Below are 17,047 nucleotides of genomic sequence, written 5' to 3'. Positions count from 1 at the left end.
GCCCAAATAAAGTTTTTTTTAAAAAAGTGAGAATTAAGCGACCCTAAAAATCAAATGCTAGGTTTCATTTCACCAACGATCTTGGTGGCAGGTCCTGAGTGTTCCCCCTGTGTCCATGTGGGTATCTTTCCCCATGTGGGCTGACAATGGGGTGTCAGTGATGGTTGCACCTGAGGACAGGACAAGGGCCGCCACCTTTAGGAGAACCTACTAATGCTGTCAAGAGGGCGTGCTCTGCATAGCAAGTGCCCATGGGGCTGGGATGGAGGGAACCCCAGAAGGCTCAGTTCAGTGAACAGCAGCTGTCAGATCCCAGGATGGCTTACCTGCTTGTTAGCTGGTGCGGGCTGGTGAGAGGGCTCGGCCGTGCTGGGGAGACTGCTAGCCATTTTTGGGTTTGCTGCTTTGCCCTCGGAGGGCTTGTTGTGATTGGACGATTTTCGGGGAAAGTTGCTCTGTTTTCCAGAGGACACTGGGTGTGCATTCAGCAGAGGCAGCAGGGAGGCGCAGGGGGTCCTTGAGGAGTAGTTATTCTTTGGGTGGGTAACTGCAACAACAAAGGGTGTTGTTGTCAGGGACAGCTGCAGCCAGGAGAGGGACGAGCTGCTGGGAGTTCTTTAGGAACATTTAGAAAGGTATTTAAGACAAAGTGAAGGCACCCCTTCTGTTAGAGACCGCCACATCTCTCCTGTGCCAATCACTGACCTGTGGGTGCGGCGTCATCCTCCAGCTTGGGAGACCTTTCTGAGATGTAAGGCATAAACCGACCAACTTGGACATAATTCTTGGTTAAGAGCCACCAAGGGAAAACAGAGTGAAACCCTTAGGTTTTTATCTTTTGTGTGTTGTCCTCCAACACTCTGTTGTAGATGACCAAGTCCATTCTTGCTGCCCTTGTCACAGCATAGATGGGGTGGCAGAGCTGGGCAAGGCAATGTGTTGTGAAGGCAGGGATGGCAGACGCCAGGTATTGGAAGCTGTGCCCTTCGATGGCAGGTCTGCCCTCCAGCATGCAGCCTGCTCTGCTGGCACCTAACACATGTGTTCTGTCTCCTGAGAGCTGCTTTACCAAGCTGTTTATCAGCCATTTTCAGAAGCTCCTGTGCAGACTTGCACCACTTCCCATGCTCCAGGGAAGACAGGCTGATGGCGCAGCACCCCGCCAGGGCTCAGGGCTCTGGCAGGTCTGTCCAACCTGTATTCTTTCCGTTCCTGCTGGGATTAAAAGTGGTGGTTCCTGACAGGATGATTTCTGTGTGATTATGCTTTGTCGGGGCCAGAGGGAATCAACTCAAGGATAAAGCCGTGACTGTCTCCCTCGGAGCTCACTAGAATTTGACTGTCAGGCTGGACAGCAAGACCTTTCTTTGAATCTTAAAATTGTCACCAATTTTTAAAAGCAATTTTCTCTGCTGCCTTTGTTGGATCAGACTTAATCCCAGGGTTATGCTAGAGGATTAGAGGTGATGAGCAGGGCTCACAGAATGTTGGAAATGGAAAGGACAGGGCATATCTCCAGCCCCATCATCTTATCTGGCAGGTGCAACAAGGACCTGGGGCAGGTTGGGGTGAGTGCTGTCCAAACACGACTGGGGGACTGCAGTGGCTCTTCTGCTCATCAGCTGCGGTTTCTTGGGGTCATTATTTCCTGCAGCTCAAGGACCACTATTTCCGGTTCAGCAGCTGTGGGCTTTCAACAAAGTCAAAAAGAAAAGGTCTTTGTGAGGATTCTCCTTTTCTGACACATGAGGCTGGGCTTCATGGGGGCACCTGCATTTGCTGAGGGATGCTTCTCCCGTTAGGCCACACCTACAGCGCTCCAGGGGGCCTTCCCACCCCACAGAGCCCCCATTCAGCTGCAGAGTCCTGCTGGGGAAGATGAGGGTGGGCAGTGACTTTCCTGGCTATAAATCCGACTGTTTGCCTTTGTTGAAATGAGGCGGGGTGGGGGGGCGGGGCTGGGAGTGGAAAAAGGGGAATAGGCGGATCCTTTCAAGAGAAAAGAGGCTCCTGGGGTTGCTGGGGGGCGGGGGAGAAATAAAGTAAAAGACAACGCAGTCAGGGAAATCAGACAGCCACCAGAGATACATGAGCAAGCAGGCTCACAGCGCCATAATTTTAATGGTCAAAAACTGGATTAGAGGACTCGTGACATTGCTCATGGTTGAATAAACAATCAGTAATAAGCAATACTAATACACAGATAATAAATGAGAAACGATTGTTCGTCCTTCCTCCGTCAAAGCCCCTGGAGAGCACCCCTTGTAGGTGGGCTAGAGTAGAGGAAGAGAGTGAGAGCCAATTTGGTTGGCCATTAGCTGCTCTAATTAAGGATTAATCGGGAACACGGCTAACGTGAATGGTGAGAGCGAAGTCTTTTATTATCTGCAGACTTGCCTCAACTCAGAGGCCCCAGGGCTGCAGCTGAGGGCTCTGCTGCTCAGCTCTGCCGCAGAGCCGGCTAGTTGTTCCTGGCCTTACGAGGGTCTCCGTAGGAGCTGGGCTCTCGGAAGTGAGGGAAGTAGCCTGGCAGTGCATGGGAGGAGTGTGCAGGAGGGATGAGCCAGCTCCCTGCTCTGCTTCACTGAGGAAATCCTGGGGATTTGCTGGTGGGCAGTGGCATTTGAGAAGTCTTAAGTTCAAATCCTGACATTTCTGTTGACCTGCATCATGACATCTCTAGATCTCCCTCTAGACCCCACCAGGGGCCTGCACACCTGACATCTGCCACATCCGCTCCAAGCAGCACCGCACTCACGCACACGGAATCAGTGAAACTCACTTTCTCCGCAAAGCATGATTTGGGCCTTCAGCTGTTCGATGTCACAGGAGAACCGGGCAGCTTTCCCCAGCTCTTCATCGTATTTACGCTCGCTGACAAAGTGCTGTAGGAGACAGAAGTGAAGGAGGACGCCTGTAATACGGCAAAGACCCAGAGCTCCACAGGTTCATTCTCCCTGCCCTCCCAGGGCCCACGGATGGTGCTGATGGTGGGGACGGGTCTAGTTAGTCCCTGTTCTGTTCCACTGGATCATGATAACCTTCACGTTCTTGGAATATGAGACAGCCCGGTCTCCCAGTCTTCCTAAGTCTGGGCTTAGGAAGAAATTCTGACCTATGCAAAACGTATACCTGGACTCACCAATTATTGAACCTTTCAGTGTCTTACCCCTAGAAGAATTTTCTGGGTTGCAGTGTGACCAATTAGGTTCTTTCTAGTTTGACCGAGGGCCTGCAAGGGTATTAACCACAAGAGGAACATGTTTTCCTTCCTAAATACTCAGCTCTGTGTTTTATTTGAAAGAGTAAGCTTCCATCTGCTTGATTTACTCTGCAAATGCCTGCAAGGATTGGGCTGGGGCCTGGAACTCCATTTGGACTTCTGGCTCAGCTGGCAGAAACCCAACTACTACTTGTGCTGCTTCCCAGGGTGCACTTTAGCAGGAAGCAGGATACTAGAAGGAGGAGCCCAGCCTGGACTTTTATGGGATGTGGGCCTCCCAGTCTGCATCTTAATTGCTAGACCAAACACTCATACCCCACCCCCTCTATTTTAATAGGGAACTAGGAAGTCCAAAAAGCCATTAGTATCTAAGAAACATTATCTTCAATGATGGAATTTCAAGCGCTCTTAAAGGAAGTGGTGAAGAGATTATTTTTCAATTCATTTAAAATTCAATTTAAAGTTAAGATCTGTGTGTGATGACAGAGTGAGAAATGCAGAAATAGCTATGACTCAGGGCCTCCTCGAGTTTACCAGGGAGTTTGTCACATGGTAAGGAAACCAGATACCATTAAATACAATACAAGGTAGAGTGTGGCTGATGTGTTTGGAATCACAGAAAGGGAATAAATAATTCTCTGTTGAGGGAAATAAAGTAAGAGTTATGCAAGAGGGAACATGCGAGCTAAAAAAAAAACAAATTCTTCACAGATAATCTTATTTCATCTAGTTGCATTATTTTGAAATCAGTACTATTATGACCATGTTTTACAGATGGGGGAACTGAGGGTCCAAGAACCTAAGACAATGTGTATACTCAAGGCCAGAGAACTAGAACATTTTGGAACTGGACTGTTTGCATCTTAAAGCTTGTGCTACTGACCAGATTTTGATGGGCAGAAATGAAACTTGGAAGATGAGTTGCTTTAACAGACCAGGAAGCTAGCAATTTTTAATCTTTCACTCTAAGCAGCTGAGATTGTTGTAGAAAGAGATGGCTGATTTGACGTACACTGGAGGGGAGAGTGCTTGGCGTAGTGGCTAAGTGGCTTCCTATGAATGCCAACATCCTGGGTTCAAGTCTGGGCTCTGCTCCGGATTCAGGGGTCCTGCTAATGGACCCCCTGGGAGGGAGCAGCCGTTGCTCTAGTACACAGGTCCCTGCTGGTCATGTGGGAGATATGGAGATCTTGGCAATCTGGCCCATGTTGTAGCATTTGGGGACTAAACCAGTGCATGAGAATTCTCTGTCTCTCTCACTTTTTGTCTTTCTTTCAAATAAATAAAATAAACCCAGAAAAAACACCTCTAGAGCATTTTGTACCCACAGAGGAGCCCTCTGCACATGGGTTCCCTTCTGTGCTTAGCTGGGGTGAAGGAGACCAGAAATTCACTTGCCACTTTGTATCGTATTCAACCAGTTCTATATTTTGATGAGCAGTAAGCTTTATTTGTAAAGCTCGCAGCAGCTGTGTCTTGAAACCAGTTTCCTGGAAGTGGGTGGAGTGAGCATGTGCATGTTTGTGTCTCTGTGTGTGTGAGAGAGAAAGAGGAGGATAAGGGGAATTTGTAAACTTCACAAGTGTGATCATTTGCTCTTGTCCTGGTAACCACTTCCCCTTCTGGTAACTGCCCTGGTGCAGCTTCTAAGATCCACAGTTCCTGGTGAGTTTGACACGTACAGTCTCTTCTGGCCAAATGACGGATGTGATCTAAGTGGAGGCCAGTCAGAGCCTTTCTGTTAGGGACTAGAATCAAGTAGAGGAGTGTAAGGGCTGACGACCCCTTGAGACTACTCAGGGACAGTGTAATTCCTCCTGCTAGTTGTAGACTCGTCTTCAGGCCATCCTGCTTTGAGGAGCTACATTCACTTCCAAATTTTTGTTTTCGGGGATTTTCCAGGGTCAGTTTCTATTGCTTGCAATGGAAGAAATCTAATAAGTACACATTTGCAGGTAGTATTCTTAGTAAAAAGGCACCTGTGCCTCAAACAAGGGCAGGAAAGAAGCCAACACAGACTGCCACTTTATAATCCTCATTGGTATATTGTCCCTATTACATATGTGCGTGTGTGTGTGTTTATACACATAAATTACATAGTGTGAAAATCATATCCCTCAACCCAGCAATAATTCATAGTTGGACACTTTATTTGGGTAAGTCTCTATTGGCTAAGAAGACAGTTTGTATCTTTTCTTTGTAAAATATATCCCTTCTCACCATATTATACTTAAATATAGCAATAGGTGGTACTTCACCCTTTTGGACTCACTTTCCAACCCTGTGAAAGAGAGGTGGGTGCAGGACAGGAGGGCCTCAGAGAGCAGTGCCCTGGTGCTGCCCAACGGCCATCCCAGGGATTTAAGCCCTGGTTTTGGCTTCGGGCTGTGATGTTTCAGAACTGACCTTAATTTCTGCCCTGAGTTCGGCCAGCTGCATCTCTGCCATCTGACTGGCTAGATCAGCAAGTCTCTTTAGTTCTTCTGCTTTCTTCTGACGAGCAGTCAGGATTTCCACTGCCAAATAAGAAGGAATAAGATGTAAAGGCTAGAGATTGAAAACTGTAAATTGGCCTAATTTCTTGGCATCAAACCTTACCCCACAGAGCAATTGTTTTGTTGTACCTTGACTGAGGTAGTCAGCAGAGTGGGCTCACCCTTAGTATCCAGCACCAATGACCCATTTCCTACTGTCTTTATCCAGAAATCCCTAAACCAACAGAGTCCCTTCTGATCCATTGCATACTGACATGCTGCTTTGCTTCTTAATATTTACCTCTGGCATCTGATCCCACTTGGGCTCTTCAACTTGTGAGCTACTCAGAATAGTTCTCTTTGAAAAAAAAAAAAGGTACAACAAATCCCACCTGAATGACACTGCAAAGACAAGTTGTCCATTTAGTACACCCATGCTTCTGTTACATGCACAGGACTACTACATTCTAATGGCATTAGGCCTTTTGAAGTGTAACATGTGCTTTTCTGGGGCAGATGGCTGTGTTATTGGAGTTGGACATATAAGTATTTATCAGGTTTTTTTTTCCTGAGCTGTAATGTGCTTCTGCAGATTTGTCTGCAGTTTGCAGACAGACAGAAGTTTCAGAACTGAGTATCTTATGTCTCTGTTGTAGGAGTCCTCAGTGGATAAATGTCAATGGTGAGCCAAGCCAGTTTGCATTGGGTTTGCATGTGCCCTTTAACATCTGTAAATGTGGAGGAGTCACCGGGAAGTTCTTTGGCACCACTTTTTCACACAACTGTCTGCTGAATTAAAGATTCAAACAGATGTAGTTTAACTTGTGTGTCTGAGTTTCCGCAAAAGCTTACAGAGCTCAGAAGCAGTGAGAACAAACACCCAGAGCAGGACTTAAGTCTGACTTTTTTGGGCCCGGCACAGTATCCTAGTGGTTAAAGTCCTCACCTTGCATGTGCTGGGAACCCATATGGGTGCCGGTTCTAGTTCTGGCCACTCCACTTCCCTTCCAGCTCCCTGCTTGTGGCCTGGGAAAGCAGTCGAGGATGGCCCAAAACCTTGGAACCCTGCACCTATGTGGGGAGCCTGGAGGAAGCTCCTGGATCTTGGCTTTGGATCGGTGCAGCTCTGGCCATTGTGGCCACATGGGGAATGAATCAACGGAGAGAAGATCTTTCTCTCTGTCTCTCCTTTCGGTATTTCTGACTTTCCAATAAAAATAAATAAATCTTTTTTTAAAAAAAAGACTTAAATCTGACTTTTCAGCTGATAGACTTGTAGAGGTCTGATTCAAGTCACATGTGAACTGTCTCTGAAGAGGTATTTCGAGGCTTAAGAGGAACTCATCTAAGATGAAATGCAAACTGACTCCATGTTTTCCATTTTTGGCTTTTGAACACAAATCAGCTGGTTCATTTGGCCAGAACAATATAATTTATGATTTCAAGAGCTCTTAACAGATAACATTAAAAAAGTCATTTCAAAAGCCCCCAAAGCAGCACATAATCAACTAAGAATTAAAAATTTCTTCAAGCCATAATCCACTCTTCAGACAGACCAAGGTTTTATCTTTTTATGTTGATGGCAAGAAAATGATTGATATCAGCACAGGAGTTAGTGAAACGCACGCTGCTGCTGAGGGGAGCAAAAGGAACGGTCATCTACATGTCGACTACATTAAGAAAGGACATCTCAGGTCACCCATTCGGAACAGGTCACTAAAGAGACCCATTATTTGGTTAGTTGTGTGTTCTACACAGTACTTTCATGTAATAATTGCCCACAATTAAAACTTTAATGCTTTGCTTTCATCTGAAAGCTAGATTTCTGGTGTCTCTTAAAGCAATGGAATTTCTGGGGCTGGCACAATGGCTCAGTCCACGAATCCTCTGCCTACAAACACTGGCATCCCATATGGGTGCTGCTTCATGGCCTGGGCTACTCTACTTTCGATATAGCTCCCTGCTTGTGGCCTGGGAAAACAGCTGAGGACAGCCCAGAGCCTTGGGACCCTGCCCCTGTGTGGGAGACTTGAAAGAAGCTCCTGGCCTCTGCCTTTGGATCGTCTGAGTTTCAGCTGTTGCGGCTATTTGGGGAGTGAAACAGCAGATGGAAGATCTTTATCTTTATTTCCCCTTCTCTTTGTAAATCCATCCTTCCATTAAGATAAATTAATCTTAAAAAAAAAAATGGAATTTCTGGCTAAAGTTGGCCAGCATTTCTACATGGGAGTAACTGAGTAAAACTTAGGAGCCACTGCTCTTTTGAATGATCGTAGTTGACCACTGTGCCGTGGTCTTCACCTACTGCTTAGCACAGTAATGTTATCTGCTGGGCTCCCTAAGTATCTCTGATCACTTGCGCAGTTACAGTACACACTGAATTTTGCAGCTTTTTGAGGCCATGCACCTACTGCCTAGTACACAGGAGGTGCCCCATATGCTTGCTGAGTAAAGGATTCAGTGGATGAATAAATCAGCCACTTAAAAGGATTATCTAAAGGGGTTGGTGCCATGGCATAGTAGGTTAAGCTTCCACCTTTGCCACTGGCATCCTATGGGGATGCCCATTTGAGTCCTGGTCACACTGTTTCTGATCCAGCTTCCTGCTTATGGCCTGGGAAAGCAGTGAAGAATGGCTTGAGTCCTTGGGCCCCTGCACCCACAAGGGAGACCTGAAAGAAGCTCCTAGCTCCCAACTTTGGACAAGCTGAGTTTCGGCTGTTGGGGCCGCATAGGGAGTGAACGCAGATGAAAGCTTTCTTTCTCCTTTTCTAAAACTGTGACATTGTCTTTCAGATAAAAATAAAATAATTTTTTTTAAAAGAAGTAATATCTAAGGATGAACAGAAGTTCTTTGTCTACAGTGATCAGTGAAGACTGTTTAGTACTCTTTTTTGATTGGTTATTTGTCATTATGGTTCAACCTGAGAATGGGTCTAAAGTCTGCAGAAGAGAAAATAATTCTTGAGTAAGAAGTTGGAGTAAGGTGTTTTACCTTCTCAATTAAGAGAAAATTAGCTCTGAACAAGGCCAGATTTGACAAAGCAGTTAGGAGAGGGTTCTGTGACTGCACAGTTAACACAGATTTGATTTTTCTTATTGGGTTATTTGTGGGACGGGTGACAATTTGGGGTCACCATTCATTTTGATTAAGCATTCATACCAAACAAAAAGATTTTGTAAAAGTAGATAATAAATGGGCTCTAAAATAAGAATGCAGGTGGCTAGATCACTAATACATTCTGGGTTTACATTCACGGAAACGTGCATGGCCATCAACACTGCATCAGCAAGTTTTTGATGCATTTTACATACAGTCTCATTAACATTTCAAAGCCTTCCATCATCATTATGAAAAAGCCCGAAACTTAAAAAAAATCTCAAGCCAATATTTTCTGGAGGTGAACATTTTCACCTCAGAAACATCAATCTCAGAAGCAGAAAGCAGAAATGAACCAGGTGACACCTAGGACTCACTGATGCTCTCATTGAAAATAGAAAACTCAATATATGTGGAAGGCACCATCGTTTTAGGTATTTGCTGAGGGATACAGTCTCACACAGCTTAGGTTTCACTCTATTTAGGACTTAATATTATCCGTCCACATTTATAAGCAGCCTGTGGTTTGCTTGAATTCATTTTCTCAAGATATATTACAAGTTTTAGACGACACTGGAAACTTGCTTCTATTACCTAAACCATAGAAAACTCTTACGTAGGAGGGTATTTAAAAAAATTCATGGAAGTTGAAATTAAAAGATTAAGTTCATTTGGGTGCAAAAAGTTTAAACATACATGTGTGGTCTTGTCATTCTCCATGAATTCTTTGAGAACTCCTCATATGCATAGATTTCAATTTTTTTTTTGCACCAAAATTAAATTATCTTTTTTTTTCCCACTTAGAGATTTACTTATTTATTTGAAAAGCAGAATGACATAGAGAAAGGAAGAAGGATTTGGAGATGGTGAGGGTGAGAGAGACACCCTCTATTCACTGAATCATTTCTCAAATGGCTTAACAGATAGGTCCAGGCCAGGCTGAAGCCAGGAGCTGGGAACTCCACCTGGGTCTTCCACGTGGATGGCTGTGGCCCAGTTAACTGGGCTATCTTCTGTGCCCTTGTGTACATCACAAATGTTGGTTTAACTTTCTGTGTCATGATGCCAGCACTTAAATGTAGCCTTTTCCACAAACTTCTTGAAATTTGGGTGCAAAAGATGTACTCAAAATCAAAGGGCGTGGGATGGGTCAGGAGCTAGAGCCCAAGTGTCTTTTTAAGCACAAAAATTCTTTGAAATCCTTTATTCGTTGTGAATTTTGTACCCTACTTAGCTCTGTGCTTCCACTATTGGTAAACATGGCAAACTAAGAACATGTCCATCAGCTCCCTGGATTTACAGATGAAGCGGGAGGCCCTAGCCAGTATTACAACATGCTTAGTTTCTCCGTCTGGAAAATGTAGTAGGGCTTTTGAGAGCTAAGTAGAATGGCACCTGTGAGTTGTTTTACAGTACACTCAAATACGCTATTGGTGAGGGGAGAAGCATTCATCAAGCATACACTTCCATTTCACTAGTGTTCACCTTTACTGGATTTCACTCTCTATGGATACTGAATTGATGACAAATGAGCTTTTGAACAAATGCTTAGGAAGTACTTACAGCTTTCTCAGCATTGTGTGAGGTGCCATGAGGAATACAGGTGTTTATGTTGTAATTATGAAGCCTGGTTTATACAATGTATAGGGAATGGAAAATAGGAAAAACACTCGTGATATCACAGAGAAGTGAGTTCAAGATAGCCATTGTAGAGATAGTTCTATGCTTAGTGGGGAGACATTCCAGGCTTGTAATGACAGGGATGATGTCCAACTGATACAAGCATGTCATCTGAGAGATGAAGCTCAACCCTTCTCACCTCTATTTCCTGATTTTGTATGAAGAGAGAATGGACTAACAAGAACTTTGAATTTTTTATGCATGTATCATGTCAGACATTGTGCTAAATGCCCGACATTTATTCTCCTTTTTTCTTTTCAATAACTATTTGAGATACCCACTACTATTAACCACTCTTTTCTGAGATAGAATCTCCGGCTTTGAGAAGTACACAAAATGGCTTTAGGTCACAAAGCCAGTGAGCGGATGGAAGCTGGATATGCCACTCAGTCCTGGGTGCTTCCAAGGCAGACAGGCAGGCAGGCAGGCAAAGCGGCTGTCCTGGGGTCCCAGGCTGTACCAAAGCCAGGGCCTGCAGCATCACTTACCAAAGCACAACAAACCCAGGCAACCCATCTAGAAGATCTGGCTAGCTCCAAAGCATGCTGAGTGCAGGCTTCATGATTCATTTATCTGTGTGCTAGTTAATCCGGTCTCTAACAGTACTTGGTGTATAAATGCTAATTGATTGAATTTTAGAAGTAGGAATGATCTCCAGAGAAACTACAAATTCCACAGGTTTTGAAACTTAAGGTATTATCCCAAGAAGAAATAATGTGTATAAGAAATCAGAGAATTTGTGTGACCTTATGAGAAACTGATGTGCTAGGGACTTTCGGTGTGGATTCTAAGGCATCAGTAAGGTCTGAGCTGATGGTCAGCATTTTTATTATTATAATAAGAAACTGAAATGAGACTTATCTATGACAAACAGGGAAAAATCCCAACAGGAGTGTAGTCTACTTTAATGAATAAATCAACAAATAACACTAAGAATAAAATTATTTCACAATAAAAGGCACTACTAAAATATCTCGATTCACTCTGGATCACATTAGTTTCATTTAATAAAATTTGCTGTATTTCAGATTCTAAAATGATGTTTAAAATTATTTAGAATTGTGTAACAAGAGCAAGGACAGTTTCCATTCAACAACGATTGAATTGTGACCAACGTCTAGACAAGAATAAAAAAAGAAGGGAACATCTGGTCTGATCTTTCATCCTCGCAGAAATAAAGACATTGTAGTCTATACATGACAAAAAGGATGTAGTTAGAACTAGGCTGGAACCACTGACTGCCATTTACCCAACTCATGAGTTCAAATTTAGGTAAGGACGAAGAAAATAAAAATTGTAAAACTCAATTCCAGATAAAAAAAAATATGGTCTTTGGGATTACATTAACATAAGGAATTGAGTTTAACAATATGAGAGGGCTTCTAATGCTTGCTTGTGGCTGGATGTTAAATCTGAGTAATTTAGTTTTCTCTGATATTTCCAATCCATGAATCTCCACCCATTTAAAATGGCAAATCTATTCTACTATTAACTGAGCAGTTTTCCCTCAGTGAAAAGAGTACAAAGACTAGAAAAAAATTTAAACCTTGAATATTAATATTGTGTTACATATAGGAAAAGTTTTGCAATGACCAAGATGACTTAAGTGTACTTACTTTTTAGAGAACTTTGTGCATTTCGCAGTCTAACTTGTGATTTCAATTTAAAACATGAAATTGATTTCTCTAATGGTTTAAGATGGCAAATATAAGTATATTGGACCAAGTTTGTAGCAGAATCAGTGTGTTTCAAGAAAACTTCATTTAGTACATCTTTAAGTTTCAATTATTAATCTTATTTGAGTTTCTTAAAAGCTTAGGAATACTTTGCTTTTTAGGTATGTCAGCTTGCCCTATCAGGCATCTGAAGTACTTGAATCAGATACATAAAGTTCATTCATGTAATTCAGTATGTTGAAGGAAATTTTAATAGCTAAGCTTCAAATGGAGCTGATATTTTAAGAGAAACAGACAAACTTGAGTTAATTAAAGCTTAAAAAGAATAACTGGAAATGACTGTAAGTAAGACAGCAAAATTTACGAAAGAATTTCAACAAGTTTTTGGGGAACAGCGGAATTAGATGATAAGTTTAGGGGGGTATTTGGTGGAGTGGTTAAGATGCCACTTGCGGCACTTGCACCTTACACTGAAGTGCATAATTCAAGTCCCGGCTCTTCGGCTCTGATGCAGCTTCCTGCTAATGCATGCTAGGAAGGCAGCAGGTCATGGCTCAAGTACTGGGACCACTCAGATTGAGTTCTGGGCTCTGGGATTTTCCCAGACCCCTTCCTCTCTCTGTTTCCAAAATGAAGTGAAAACAAACAAAAACATTTTAAATATTCATCTTGGTGCAAACTTTTTTTGAAGTTTACATACAGTTTTTTGTAATACACATTTCTATGAGTGTTTTGAGGATCCCTTAGGTAAGATATGAAGGCTTAAAAACTCATGTCTTAAAATTTAACACTGAATTCAATATCATAACTACGACTAAAGCTCTTCACATGCACAAAAGTTGCCTTGGAGATGAACCTATCCAACTGACACCTGTCATTTACTGGAAGCTTATTCTGCTATGCCCTCAACTCTAATGTGAGTGTTATGACATTGCCCTCTGCCAGATGACATAGTAGGGGTTTCCAGGGAGTAAGTGACTTGCCTAAAGTTACAAAGTTCATGCAACTCTTCAGTGTAAATTTTCAGGCCCTCTTAAGAATCCGGTATCAGTATTAGTTTGCCCATTTTGTTGCTTCTGTTTAGAAGGCTTATAATCTAATAACCATATGTTTACTTACTGGCTTCTTCTTTAACTTTATCCATCTCTGCCATTAGTGACACTTCTTTATCAATGATGCTAGTGGGAGAAAAAACAAAACCAAAGAATGCTTAATCAGATAAACACTGGAAATAGGCATTATTTTAATTAAAAAAATACAAAATTAACACAAACATTTCTATATTCTAATGGCAGCAGCACACTGTATCTTTCTTAAACCAAAGCAACATGGGAGGGCTGCTGCTTAGACTTACACAGTGATATCTGCTGAGTAAATCGTTTGCCGACAACAACTAAAAAAGAGGTCTTTACACTTTCAGACCAGTACTGCTTTGAATTTAAATTAGAGCCTATTTTTGACCTATTCAATCTGAAGTTCCAAAGCAATATCATGAGCATTCAAAAGGCTGACACTTAGTTTATCAGGGACAGAGGTCCCCAACCATCTTTGCTCCTCTCGCAGCCTTTGACTGGGAGAGATGAGTAGGGCCTGATTCTGGTGCAGATGGTCCTGGGACCATCCTGTTCTGAGAAATATGGCGTGGGTCAGCCCATCTGTCTGCTGTATAGTATGGGGTTGTCTCACTTGGCCTCTCAAATAAGCATTTAGAGGGCATAATGACCTTTCCCTCATCATATTTCATTTATTTGGGAGGTTAGTGTTTTGAAAAAGGTACTGCCTGCACAATAATTATCTGTCCAAAGGTGTATTTCTCTTCCATCATGAACCCTAATCACCTAACTCCCCTCCCAGAAGCAACATACCATTGTCAATTCTTTATCTATCCTCTCTACACAAGCACAACAGGTATCAGACGCTTATTTTATTTTCATCACAAATAATTCAATACTTACTCCTATTTATACAATGTAAGAGCTTTGAAGGTCCATAATCATTTTAAAATTATATCTAAAATATTGACAATAGTTTAGTGTTATCATCATAAATGTTAACAGTTTGTTTAAACCAGGAGCCAAACAAGATCTGTTCATTGCAATCGTTTTGTAGTCTCTTAAATCTGTGTTAAGCTGTGGACTCCAACTCATCTGTTTCCTATTCTCTTTTGTAACTTATTTGAAGGAAGCAGGTTGGTTGTTCTGAAAACTTGTCTAAGACCTGGATTTTCTTAGTTATATCTCTATTGTATCACTTCATTCATTCTTTTTGTATTTCCTACAAATTTATTACTAGATACGGGAGTTCTATTTTTTTTTCAGAAAGAATAATTTAGGTGTGGTGTATTCTATGTGTACTGAAGGAAATATACAATATAAAGAATTTCTTCTGAAAAAGTTAAATCAGAGACTCACCAACACAATATTTAATACATTTATGGGAAATATAAGGGACCTCTCTGTTTTTATGGTATTAACCATTGACAATCACGGCCTACATCAACAGAGTTTGAAAAGTGGGGATATTTAAGCTACATCATTTCATTTTTATGCTGAAATACTTCCAGAAAGAGAAACCCTTCTTTACTGTTTGATTATTATGAAGTAAGTTTGCATAGGAAAAGATAGATAAATGCTTAATTCTCCTATTTATCAGTTTTCACAGTGGTAGTAGGTTCCTCAGTATTGTCTACACATAATGAATGAGACATTCATGTTTGTTGGTACTGATTAATAATCATCTATTGAATGTGTTTTGATACATCACAGGTCTCCTTATTATTGCTTAGATGGTCCCATGAGATGCTCTTTAAATGACTTTTAAAATGTATTTCATATTGAGAATTTTTTCTAGGAAAAAAGTGGTTGCTAGGATAAACTGATAGCATTGCTGGGGTTCCTCTACTAGATGATATAACCTAAACACTTGGGCAGTAAGAAGTGTGCACAAAATGCAACCCTTTCCAAGCAGGAAATCCTAGTGGCAAGAACTATTGTGTACTGTGAATGACAAATTCTCCAGAACTGGGCTCAGAGCCTAGTCCATCAAGTGCACACAACGTCAGCTATCCCCATGACGCATGTTGCTTAAGGTCACGGAATACGATCATTGCGATATAACCAGCATATCAGAGCACCTGTGCTTTACTTATTGACATTACATAACTATGATGTCAATGAGTTTTAAGTATATACTGAAGGGTGTGCAGTAAGAAGGAAGTCTTTATTCCAAACGTGCTTCCTTGAAGGAAGGTCTCCAATGATACAAGTTTATTGAATTTCTTTCCAGATCTTTCTCCAGATCTCTCTCTCTCTCTCTCTCTCTCTCTCTCTCTCTCTCTCTCTCTCTCACACACACACACACACACACACACGTATGCATTTGGTAATTGTATGGAATCTTTCCTGAGTCCACAGGCTTTGTACGTTAATGAGTACAAGGTGTATTTAGCTTCTCTGTCAAGTTCACAAATGGAGCCAGAGTAGAGGGAGATATTTACTACTTGCTCTTGTTTCTTACAACTTTTTAAGGCACCTGATTTTCATTTAGGAAGACAAACACTATGGAGCTAAGGTGAGAACCTAAAGATTGAGAGGAAGAAGGCCTCCCTTAATACCCCCCTTTTAAACATGAAGGTAACAATATGGAAAACATACTAGTATTATCCACTTTCCTGTAGCCCTTGAATCTTCTTACTCTAAGTATGTAAAGAATGTCAAAATAAATTTTATTAATAAAAAAAAAAAGATTGAGAGGAGCCCTAGCTACAAATATACGGTTAAGCTATTTTGCCTGAGCAAATAGTTTAAACTTTCATACTACACAGAAAGAGAGGACAGAAGACAGAGACGTGAGCAAATGGTAGAGACTGTGTGGGGTAAAGAATCCTGGAAGGATCCCCAATAGTGCCAGTGTCTCCTTTTATAAGCTGAATGCTTGGAGCTTGCTCAGGTTTATGCTGCTGGGAATGCCTGGAAGGTTGTTGGGAGTACACCCACATGGAAAATGGGAAAGTGGATGGGTTGCAAATCTGTGAGACTCAAAAGACAAGGGGCAATAGCCTAATGGCAGATTGAGCCCAGGTAAATGAAACTGGTTCTCATCCTCAGATCAGGCACAAACCTTAGAGGGGCTTTGGGCACATGGAGCAAGCATGCAGGAAACACAATCAGAATCTAGGGGCTGGGCAGCCTCAGCTGACTTGGGGGTTATGTGATGGTGCAGTTGTAGGGCATCTGATACCTTTTGGTAGCCTGTGCTTTGTCTTCTTCACTAGTGGAATGAAGCAGGGCTGCATGAGGTTTGGGTCAGCTCTGCAGAACCGGCCTTTCGAGAGCAGGAGGAACACTGACTCATTTGACCATTATTTGCTGGATACTTGGTGTGTGCCAGGCCAAGGTACAGGAATACAACTTTAGAAACTTTCATCCTTATGGAACATTAGTTGAGGGAGAGCTGAGAAGCATGGAAGGGAACCTGTAGGGCTCACTGGGGAAACAGGAGAACAAAGGCAGAGGCAAAGGCAGAGGCAGAGGGAAGGAAGGAGGGAGAGAGAGAAAGAGAGAGAGAGAGAAAGAGACAGAAAGTAATGATGGCTGAAGAAATCAGGATTGTCCTTCCCATATCCAATTTGAAGGCTTCTAAATTGAGTCCCCACATTTCAGGAGCATGCATACAACACAACTAAGGGAAGCACATGCACTTGACATAAGATTGGCAGGTTCTCGGGCGAGTAGTGGGTGAGACAGGTGCACACTGCAGTGGGAGTGCCAGGAGAGCCCCACAGTCTCCCACCTTCCTCACTTCCCGACCTCCCAGGCAGAGCCTCTCCATGGAGGCTGACAGTTCTGCAGTCTCTGCTGGGAGAGGACACAGGGCTGGGGAGAGCCATCTGCTA

General features: G+C 42.5%; 1 protein-coding gene across 3 annotated transcripts in view; it reads right to left on the bottom strand.

Moving 5' to 3' along the window:
* Positions 1-17,047, bottom strand: part of SPATS2L (spermatogenesis associated serine rich 2 like) — a 95,840-nt gene that overhangs the window by 4,317 nt on the left and 74,476 nt on the right. For all 3 annotated transcript variants that reach the window (XM_040971946.1, XM_040971945.1, XM_040971947.1), the window contains 4 exons: positions 13,273-13,331; positions 5,630-5,739; positions 2,783-2,885; positions 327-547 (listed from right to left, as the gene is read on the bottom strand). In XM_040971946.1, coding sequence (XP_040827880.1) covers positions 327-547; positions 2,783-2,885; positions 5,630-5,739; positions 13,273-13,331 — 493 coding nt within the window. The remainder of the gene's footprint in view (positions 1-326; positions 548-2,782; positions 2,886-5,629; positions 5,740-13,272; positions 13,332-17,047) is intronic.

The sequence above is a fragment of the Ochotona curzoniae genome, unplaced genomic scaffold (assembly GCF_017591425.1).
Source record: "Ochotona curzoniae isolate NIBS_2020 unplaced genomic scaffold, NIBS_Ocur_1.0 contig_2210, whole genome shotgun sequence".
In the NCBI taxonomy this organism is placed as follows: domain Eukaryota; kingdom Metazoa; phylum Chordata; class Mammalia; order Lagomorpha; family Ochotonidae; genus Ochotona; species Ochotona curzoniae.
This window is presented reverse-complemented; position numbering and strand designations above follow the sequence as displayed.